Source organism: Leptopilina heterotoma, unplaced genomic scaffold, assembly GCF_015476425.1.
Source record: "Leptopilina heterotoma isolate Lh14 unplaced genomic scaffold, ASM1547642v1 Lhet_244, whole genome shotgun sequence".
In the NCBI taxonomy this organism is placed as follows: Eukaryota; Metazoa; Arthropoda; class Insecta; order Hymenoptera; family Figitidae; genus Leptopilina; species Leptopilina heterotoma.
Window position 1 is genome coordinate 286,716 of NW_025110959.1, and position 11,736 is coordinate 298,451.

The 11,736-nt window shown below is 22.1% G+C and overlaps 1 protein-coding gene across 1 annotated transcript; it reads left to right on the forward strand.

Moving 5' to 3' along the window:
• The first annotated feature begins 1,523 nt into the window (after positions 1–1,523).
• LOC122503111 (UPF0193 protein EVG1) lies at positions 1,524–8,894 on the forward strand. Its single transcript, XM_043613542.1, has 5 exons — positions 1,524–1,711; positions 6,969–7,099; positions 7,765–7,861; positions 7,959–8,102; positions 8,341–8,894. The coding sequence occupies exons 1-5, from the start codon at positions 1,615–1,617 to the stop codon at positions 8,562–8,564; spliced, it is 693 nt and encodes a 230-aa protein (XP_043469477.1). The 5' UTR covers positions 1,524–1,614; the 3' UTR covers positions 8,565–8,894.
• Positions 8,895–11,736: the final 2,842 nt, after the last annotated feature.

Consider the following 11,736-nt stretch of genomic DNA (forward strand, 5'->3'; position numbering starts at 1 on the left):
ATTTCACTTCTGTTGCTAAGAAGGGGATAAGACATTCAAAAGGTTTTGAACAAAAATCAAAAAAGGCAAAATAACATAAAAATTTAATTTAAAACACTAAATCAATATATTTATTAATAATAAGTCTTTTCTAACTAAATCAATATACTAATTTATTTACTCTTTTCTAACTAAAACACTATATTAATTTATTTAGTTATTTCAATTATTTTTTAAATTTTAATTAAAGCATATTCAATTAAAAATACAAAAATTAATTAAAAAAAGTAAATTAATAGTTAATTTACCCTTTTTGTTTAATTTTTTACGGTTCTTTGTTTTTTTTATTAAACCTAAAAATTTTTTCGAATCACCTTCTTAGCAACAAACACAGAAAAAAATTTTATTGTCTCAGAGTCTAGTAAACTTTTAATTTGTTTTAAATTTATTTCATTTTGTTCCAGTAAAAATTTTATTTATGCTGAATAATATTTTTATTTAAGACAAATAAATAATTAATTTACTGGACTGAGACAAAAATACTTTCATTAAATTCAAATAAATTATATTTCATTCAAAAAAAATTTTCCTCTGGATGAAAGTATATTTGTTTTTTTAATTCTAATTTTAAAACTTGTAGTTGTTTTTATTACACTGAAAAAATATTTTTTTTATTCAAATAATCGATTACTTGTCTATTATATCAAATAAATATTTATACTTGAAACAAATATTTACTTGAATCAAAAGAATATTTACTTGTTTCAAATAAATATTTACTTGAATCAAACGAATATTTACTTGAATCAAATAAATATTTATTTGAAACAAATATTTACTCGAATCAAATAAATATTTACTTAAACCAAATATTCACTAAGAAAACAATATATTTGAATCAAAAATAATTATCTTTGTTATACAGTGAACAAAAATTACGTTTAATTCAATTGTATGTTCAAACATATTTTTTTTGTTGGTTACTTTTTTTGAATAAAAAAATTTTTTCTCAGTGTTTACTCGAATCAAATAAAAATTTACTTGAAACAAATATTTACTTGAGTCAAAGAAACATTTACTCGATACAAATATTTACTCGAATCAAATAAATATTTACTTGAATCAAATAAATATTTACTTGAATCAAATAATATTTATTCAAGTCAATTAAATTGTATTTGAATCAATAATCTCAATATTTAAAGCAAATATCTACGATTTAATTGATTCAAATAAAAATTATTCTATTCAAGTAAATATTAATTTGATAAGAGACAAGTCATTCGTTATTTGAATAAAATAAATTTTTTTTTCAGTATATAGTTGCAAAATTTTTTTTTATAATGTACGTTACAAATTTATAATTAAAAGATAATTACAAAAAAATTAAAATAATCTTTTAATTAAAAATTCACTTGCTCCTTTAAAATTTGTTTCACATATAAAAATTTCAATAGTGGGGGAAAGTTTTTTCAATTAACCTTCAGTAGTCATAGAAACCTATTCTTGACAACCCCCCTTTTTTTCTTAAACATATGCCTGGAGTTTGATATTTTACGTGGAATTGTGCTAAAAATTTATCATTTAAAATTGCAATTTTCAGAGTAATTTAATAATTCTAAAAAGTAAACAAACATGGAGCGGAACACACAAAGAGTTGGTATTGGAATTGGCGCTATTCATAACCCACCGAGAGCAAAATATAGCCAAGAGACGAGAAATTTAATAAAAGGTATACACTACCATTTTTTGTATAAAGTTAAACTTTTTTTTATAAACTGCACTTTTTTTTCTTTATGAAGTTAACTTTCTTTCACCAGTGAAAAAAAGAGAAATAGTAATTTAATATTCTCATTGACCCTGGATTGTTAAATTAATATATTGACGTAAATTTCACAATTTAGAAGAAAAAGATTTTTTCTATTAAAATTATAATTTTTTTAAAAATTAAAAAGTTAATTAATTAATAAAAGCTAAATTAATTATTCACTACATTTAAATTAGTAAAAATGTTTTCTAATCTTAATTAATGCCTGACTTCTTTTAAAAGTGCTATTAATACCTTTTGCTTTTGAATTAATAAATTTTACTAGTAAATTAGTGGAAATTACTATTTATTAGTAAAATTTACTAATTCAAAAGCTAATTCAAAGCTTTACTAATTTAAATCAGTAACTGCCTTTTTGCTTTTGAATTAGTAAATTTTACTAGTAAATTATTGGAAATTACTATTTATTAGCAAAATTTACTAATTCCAAAAGCAAAAAAATCAGTTACTAACTCAAATTAGTAAATATTTGTACTAATTCAAATTTAGAGATAGTAGAGTTTCAGGGTGGTCACAAGCTTCAGTTTATAAATTTCCCTGACAAAATTCTTTTTACAGGAAAATATATTCTTTTTACTGAAAATGAGTAAAATTTATAAATTTTAATAATATTTTTAGTAAAAAGGTGCAACTCATTTTGATTTTTATAATGCAAAAAATAACTATAAACAAATCATTCAAAAATTGTTTTTGAATAGTTCAAATTTTGTAAAATTTAATTGAAAATAATTAAATTATTTCAAGTATTTTGTTACAATTTTTAAAAATCAACTTTTGAAGAATTTTAATTGCAAATTTTGAAAATAATTGGATTATCAAACATTTTAATGAAAAATTTTTAAAGGTAAATTTAAAAATGAAAATAAGCTTCCAATTTTTTTAAATTCAATATTTTTAATATTTTCAATTACATATTTCCAAAAATAATAAAATTTTAGAATTATTTTTAACATTTTGGAGAAAACAATAATGATCAAAATTTTTAATTAAAATCAATCAAAAAATTCATAAGCTTTTTTAAATTATACAAAAATTAATTAAAGAAATAAAATTATTTTCGAAAAATTACATTAATAAAATATTTTTAAAAACTAATTATTATAGAATTCTTCTGAAATAATTTTTTAAGATTCAAAAATTTACTTTTTGGACTTATTAAAATTTTTGAGAAATCATAGTCCTGTTTATAATTAAAATTCTTCAAAAATTTGATCATTTTTATTAATACTTTTCAAAAATTCAATTATTTTAAAAAGATTTTACCAAATTTTAATTGTTTGAAAATTTTTCAAAATTGAAAAACTATTATCGTTCAAAAATTATTTTAAAATATTTTTAAAAAATTTATTGTAAGAATTTCTTTATTATAATTTTTTAAAAATATTATACCTTAATTACTTAAGAAAAAACTATGGAGAGTCACAATTATTATAAAAAATTAAGTTTATGTATTTAAATAATTGAATTCTACAAGAACTTTTGCAAAATTTTTTAAATAAATTGATTCAGAGATGAAGTTTAGTTGAAAATACATATAATAATCGTAAGTTTCCTTTCGGTTAGCAAATTATCTGCATTCATTTGTTTGTTTTGAAAATTTAATTTTGTGGGTTAAGTATTGGCATTTTTTATATATTTTTTAATGTCAAACTTTTTAATGTGGAAAATACTTTACTTATTAAATTGTCTTGACTCTTTGGTAAAAAATCTAAAATTATCGAAAATTATCAAAAATTCAAAAATCCGAATTTCTTAAAATTTAACATTCTTTCTTCTCTTTTATGGGATTTAGCTTCAATATTTTTGTGCTTATAAAAAATACTTTACTTATTTAATAGTCTCGACTCTTTGGTAAAAAATCTAAAATTATCAAAAATTCGAAAAAATTCAAAAATCCGATTTTCTTAAAATTCAACATTTTTTCTTCTCTTTTATGGGATTTAGCTTCATTATTTTTGTGCTTTTGGAAAATACTTTACTTATTTAATAGTCTCGACTCTTTGGCAAAAAATCTAAAATTATCAAAAATTAAAAAATCCGATTTTCTTAAAATTCAACATTTTTTCCTCTCTTTTATGGGATTTAGCTTCATTATTTTTGTGCTTTTGGAAAATACTTTACTTATTTACTAGTCTCGACTCTTTGGTAAAAAATCTAAAATTATCGAAAATTATCAAAAATTCAAAAATCCGAATTTCTTAAAATTCAACATTTTTTCCTCTCTTTTATAGAATTTAGCTTCGTTATTTTTGTGCTTTTGGAAAATACTTTACTTATATAATAGTCTCGACTCTTTGGTAAAAAATCTAAAATTATCAAAAATTCGAAAAAATTCAAAAATCCGATTTTCTTAAAATTCAACATTTTTTCTTCTCTTTTATGGAATTTAGCTTCATTATTTTTGTGCTTTTGGAAAATACTTTACTTATTTAATAGTCTCGACTCTTTGGTAAAAAATCTAAAATTATCAAAAATTCGAAAAAATTCAAAAACCGATTTTCTAAAAATTTAACATTTTTTCCTCTCTTTTATGGGATTTAGCTTCATTATTTTTGTGCTTTTAGAAAATACTTTACTTATTAAATTGTCTCGACTCTTTAGTAAAAAATCTAAAATTATCAAAAATTCGAAAAAATTCAAAAATCCGATTTTCTTAAAATTCAACATTTTTTCCTCTCTTTTATGGGATTTAGCTTCATTATTTTTGTGCTTTTGGAAAATATTTTACTTATTAAATTGTCTCGACTCTTTAGTAAAAAATCTAAAATTATCAAAAATTCGAAAAAATTCAAAAATCGGATTTTCTTAAAATTCAACATTTTTTCTTCTCTTTTATGGAATTTAGCTTTATTATTTTTGTGCTTTTGGAAAATACTTTACTTATTTAATAGTCTCGACTCTTTGGTAAAAAATCTAAAATTATCGAAAATTATCAAAAATTCAAAAATCCGAATTTCTTAAAATTCAACATTTTTTCCTCTCTTTTATAGAATTTAGCTTCGTTATTTTTGTGCTTTTGGAAAATACTTTACTTATATAATAGTCTCGACTCTTTGGTAAAAAATCTAAAATTATCGAAAATTATCAAAAATTCAAAAATCCGAATTTTTTAAAATTCAACATTTTTTCTTCTCTTTTATGGAATTTAGCTTCATTATTTTTGTGCTTTTGGAAAATACTTTACTTATTTAATAGTCTCGACTCTTTGGTAAAAAATCTAAAATTATCAAAAATTCGAAAAAATTCAAAAACCGATTTTCTTAAAATTCACCATTTTTTCTTCTCTTTTATGGGATTTAGCTTCATTATTTTTGTGCTTTTAGAAAATACTTTACTTATTAAATTGTCTCGACTCTTTGGTAAAAAAATGTGAAATTAGCGAAAATTATCAAAAATTCAAAAATCCGATTTTCTAAAAATTCAACATTTTTTCCTCTCTTTTATAGGATTTAGCTTCATTATTTTTGTGCTTTTGGAAAATACTTTACTTATTAAATTGTCTCGACTCTTTGGTAAAGAATCAAAAATTATCAAAAATTCGAAAAAATTCAAAAATCCGATTTTCTTAAAATTCAACATTTTTTCCTCTCTTTTATGGGATTTAGCTTCATTATTTTTGTGCTTTTGGAAAATACTTTACTAATTAAATTGTCTCGACTCTTTGGTAAAAAATCAAAAATTATTAAAAATTATCAAAAATCCGAAAAATCGAATTGCTTAAAATTCAACATTTTTTTTGTCTTTTATGCCATTTAGCTTTATTATTATTTGAATTTTTATTCAAGAAAAAAAATGGAAAACTGAAAAAATTTAGAAACTTTTAAAAATTCCAGGCCTTTTCCATGATTTCCCTGATTTCCAGAAGCCTTTTAAAAATTCCATACCATTTTTATGATTTCCAGATTCTGTAGGAACCCTGCTTTTGTCTGACTTTCTTCTAAATTATCGAATTCAGTGATTTCTGGGGTGAATTTGGTTAAGTTGTAAAATGATTAATTTCTATTTGAATTCGTTTTTTTTGAATGTAGAAAATCTGATGTTAATTTAATTCTTTTTTCGTTATGCACGGCAAAAAATATTTAGCTGGATGAACTACAGATTTCACTTTAGTAGCGAAATTATTTAGTGCTTCAATTAATACTTTCGTTATTCTAGAGAAACTTATCGCTATTTCAAGTAAAACTTTTTTCAGTGTGTAATAATTATTATTTCTTTAAAAAGTATTTAATTTAAAAAGGCTTTATAAAATAAGCAATGCAAAAGATGACCCAGATACTAATTGTAATTGTTCTAGCCATAGTTTAAGTCTAGTAATGTAAATTCTATTTAAATTGAGACCATTGAGTGAAATTATTTGAATTTTAGTTAGTTAAATCTCTTTGTTAGGTTATAATAATTATTTCTTTAAAATTTTTTAAATTGTTTAAAATAAGCAGCCCCATACAACATTTCCGCGCGGATAGTTTGGCTAGTTGTAGAAAATAATTAAATTCAGGAAGGATTATAATTCTAATTTTTAGAAATTCTTAAAATTCATAAATTTTACTCATTTTCAGTAAACATTAATATTTTCCTCAGTAAAAAAGAATTTTGTTAAGGAAAGTAATTTTAATGTCAGTAAATTGTCAGGGAAATTGATTTTCCATGACTTGTAGAAACCCTGAAAAATTGTAACAAAATACTTGAGAAAAAATTAATTATTTCCAATTAATTTTTACAAAATTTCAACTATCCACAAAGATTTTTTTTAAAGATACCTACATTTGACAAATTTAATTATATGTTAAAAAATGATTAAAAAACAATTTTTGAAAGATTTGTTTATAGTTATTTTTCGCATTATCAAAATCAAAACAAGTTACATTTTTTTACTAAAAATTGTGGTATTTTATCGCAATATTTGGAAGAAAAGTCGAAAAAGTAGCAAATTTTGAAAATAAGTCGAAAAAAGTTTCAATTTTCTTAATTTCCCTGACAAAAAATTTTTTTCCTAACATTTCCCTAATTTTACTGACATGCGGCCATCCTGAATTTATTTTTTTTTAATATATACGTGACGTAAATATTGCAATAAAAATTTGAATTTAAAGAAGTAAATAAATTTTGTAAAGTTAAACGTTCATAATTTTAGGGAACTAATTTTTTCTATTTCAATTTTTAGAATTAATGGAGGAATCGAAACTCAGTATGATGCAAAGAAAATCTATCCTAAGAGCCGTGGATCGTGGAGAATCTCTACCACATCCGAATATTAAATCGTCTAAAGATAAGAAGAAAGAAAAGGAACCTCAGGTTATGACGACAATACAAATTGAGAGAAATTTGCATGAATTTAAATTAAAAAATTTAATTTTTGAAATTGAAAAAAATTCCAAATTTCAAAGTTTTTTATTATTTTTCTAAGGATGAGACAAAAAAACGTATCAAAATTGTTGCGAACCAACGTTTTGATACCATTTTTAGTATCGTTTTTAATTTTTGATATCAAATACAAGAAAAAGTATCAAAATTGTTACGAATTGTTTTGATACGTTTTCTGTCTAAATTTGAAATCGTCAGAAAAACTGTCAGCCTTTTCCACAGTTCAATTTTGTCAATTTTCTCAGTTATTTATAAAGAAAACAATTTATTATTTAGGAACAAAAGAAAGTAGCGTTGACAAGCGAAGTTTATTTTTAAGTATATTAGTAGATAAAGCTGTCTTACAGAAAGACATCACTTACTTTTATAAGTACAAGTAGCACTTTAAGTAGAAAAAGTGCAGTTTTGCCAGGCGACATTATTTAGCAGAGTAGATAAACTTGTTCCGTTAAAGACACATATTTTTACTTTCCAAGTGGAAAAAGCAGTTTCTCACCAGGCAAAAATTTATTTTTACGACTCTGAATCACTCAACACCTAATATACAATTTAATTTGTCGAATTCATCACATAAAATTAAAAAACTTTTCTCTCAGGTCCTATATCCAAGTGTCTGGAGAAAGCGCTCGCAAAATTTGATAATTAACAGTGGACTCTATGAGAGAGAACAATTCAGAAGAACCGTACCACTGCGTATGAATTTAGTACCTTTCTTTGAATATCGTAACAAAATATTATTATTCACAGTTCTTATAATTAAAAAATTTAATTGAATTTATTTTCTTTGTAGCTGACATGGAAAAACAAAAACGTCACTTGGCGCACATGATGGCGTATGGTAAGGACATGCCGCCAACTCCTAATGGACCACTGAATTTGCACCGAGAAAAGAAATTACCCAGAACTCCCAATGATGATGAGATGTTTGAAGAACGTGAGTTTATCTCCTTTTTTGTATTTTCTCTTAAAAATTTTTAAACAAACCTAACAATTTTTGCTTCTCTGATACCTGTCTTCGAAGTGCAATACATATCTATGCCTCTTTAATTAAATGCTACAATTAATTTGTCTAATTAAATATTACAAAACTACATATTAAATTGAACAAAGAAACAAAATGAAAAACCCCAAAAATATATGAGAATTTATCGGAAAATTTAAAACACTTTCAGTTGTCGAAGGTATTCGGGAAAGAATAGAATTTCTGAAGGACATGGAAGCCCTGGGACAAGGGAAGAAGTATCGAACAATAATACAGCAGGAAGTTGCAGAAAAACTTCGTCTTATTCAATCGTTGAATAAAACGGGACCAACGGGACTCGAGAAGGAATTAGAAAGATTCAAATCGAAAAGACAAACGCCAAATCCCTATCCAATGGGAGAACTTTCTTGTTGAAAGTTACAGAAATTCGTACTACAAAAATTTCACATTATTTGCAAAGCGATTTTCGAGAAAATGCTATTTTTCAATTATTTCTTTACATTTTTCTTTATAACTAAAAAAGTATTTTTAAAATGTGTGATGTAGTATTCTATACTATAAACTAAGCAGGTTCGGCAAAAAAAATAAAAAGTCTTTTAAAGATATGAATCTTTCAATCGAATCTTACAGCATCCAAAGTACCTTAAATCAGAAAAACCATTATCTTAATCTGGAATTGGAAAAAAATCCAAAACCATTTACACAGGCTTCGCAATCGACAAAAACCAACTATTTTTTTTTGAATTTCCGCTACTTTAAATTTGTTAATACTAGAAATCAAAAAAATATTCTCAAAATAAAAAAAAATTGGTAAAATTCATTCCAAATTCAATTATTTTCATAAATAATATAATTTCCACTGGAATTCAATTAATTTAGAATAGATTTTAAAAAAAATTTGGTAAAAATAAATTATTTAACGAAATTTTTATGCAATTCTTCACGATAAATCAATTACTTTCACTAATAATAACATTTTTCATGAAAATTCAATTCTTTTTAAACATTTTAATAAAATTTTTCGCAATAATTAAATTATTTTCATAAATAATAAAATTCTTCTCAGGAATTCAACTATTTTTGAAAATGTTAATAAAATTCTTATAAACTATTCAAATATTTTCATAAAAATAATAATATTCATCGCAGAAATTCAATTATTTTTAATAAAATTTTATAGGAATTGCTCAAAAAATGTAAAAAATTTTCTTAGAAATTTAATTTCAATTCCTCAAAAAAATCAATTATTTAAAAAAACTTTTTCAATTAATTTAAATACAATTTTAATTACATTTTTTTAAGTAACTTAATTATTCTTTTAAGATCTCAATAAAATTCTTCCCAAGAATTCAATTGTTTACATAAATAATTCTTCGAAAGAATTCTATTATGTCAATAAATAACAAAATTATTCCCGAAAATTCAATTATTTTTAAGGAATTGTAATTAAATTCTTGGCAAAATTAAATTATTTTCATAAATAACAATATTCATCACTAGAATTCAATTATTTTTAAAAGTAATAAATTTCTTCTTGAAAATTCAATAATTTAAAAAAAATTTTTATAAAATTTTTCGCAATAATTCAATTATTTTCGTAAAAAATAATAAAATTCTTCTCAGGAATTCAATTATTTTTAAAAATTTTAATAAAATTCTTAGCAACTATTCAATTATTTTCATAAATAATATAATTCATCGCAGGATTTCAATTATTTTTAATAAAATTTTACAGAAATTGCTCAATAAATATAATAATTATTCCTAAAAATTTAATTTCAATTCCTCGAAAAAATCAATTATTTTAAAAAATGTTTTTTTTTAAATTCTTTGGAAGAATTCAATTATTTACAAAAATATTAGAATTTTTCACATGAATTCAATTATTTTCAGATACTTTAATAAAATTGTTCGAAAGAAATCAATTAATTACATTTTTTTGAAATAATTTAATTATTCTTTTAGATTTTAATAAAATTCTTCCCAAGAATTCAATTATTTACATAAATAATTCTTCGAAAGAATCCAATTATGTCGATAAATGACAAAATTATTTCCGATAATTCAATTATTTTGAGTCATTTTAATAAAATTCTTTGCAAAATTCAATTATTTTTATAAATAACACAATATTCATCACAAGAATTCAATTATTTTTAAAAGTAACAAATGTGTTCTTGGAAATTCAATTATTTTAAAAAATTCTAGTAAAATCTTTAGCAAGAATTCAATTATTGTCAAAAATAATAAAATGCGTTAAAAATTATTTAACTAATAAAATGCTTTTTTGGAAATTAAATTATTTTAAAAAATTTTTAATAAAATACAACATAGACATTTAATTAATGACAAAAATTTTAATAGAATAATTTGTAGAATTTAATTATTTTGAAAAACTTTTCGCAATTTAATGATTAACAATATTTTCTATTTTCATAAAATTTCAAAACCGAATTCAATTATTTAAAAAAAAATTTGAGTTAAAATCTTCGTAAGAATTTAGTTCTTTTTATGAATGATGAAAATTTCTTGGGAATTCATTTATACTTAAATTAGAATTTGCATAAAATTAGTCGAAAGAAATTAATTATTTAATAATTTTTATAAAATTCTTCGCAAGAAATTAAATTATTTTTATAAATATTTAAATTCTTTCATGAATAATAGAATTCGATGCAGGAATTCATTTTATTAGTAGGATTTAAGAAAAAAGTAAAATTTTTGATGAAAATTAGGGAAAAAAATGAGGAAAATAAAATATTGAATGGATTTTTTGACAGTTTTATGAAGTTTCTAAAACGAGTTTTTTTGGTCGTCAAGTTTAATTTTTCGATAGCTACTTTTTTCAGTTTCAAAGCTACTTTTTTGCTATTTTTTAAAAATTAATTATCGAGTGCAAAGTCTGAATTTACATCTTAAAAACAAACTGATTGAAAAATATAGCTTAATTTTAGCTTAAAACTAGACTATGTCTATTTCAATAAGCCTTAAAGTCCTAGCCTATAAGTCAAAAAGTTAGTCAAGAATGGATAAAAATTAATCAGTTTTAGTCAAAAATTTACAATCTGAATTTTAAAAATAAAATAATTTTAATTCGAGCCTCAAGACTTAAAATTTTATAGCCAAAACTAAAAGTTAGTCAAGAATGGATCAAAATTAAAAACTTTTGGGGTTTAAGGTGGTGAACAAGTTTGGATAAATCGATTTACAGTTTGAATAATCAAGGTTCCACTGTATATAAAAAATATCATTGTTTTCAAATATTTGTCATCTTTACATTAATTTTTGTTTATTATTTTCATTCTTAGCTTCTTTATACGGTAAATTATAAAATAATTAAAAAAAATAAAATAAAACCCAATTTTCGCCAGTAAATAAAAATTAAAAGAAAAATAAAAAAAGACAGTAAATAAATCAACCTCTAATCATAATGAGAACTAAAAAATAAACACGAATCTCACCAGAATAGGATTTGTACAATTCCAATCCTGAAAAAGACATAAATTTTTTCACTTTCACAACAATTTAGTCTAAACAGAAACCACGAGAGGTCGTAATGTAGGTACAGAGAGCGAAGAAACTGGTT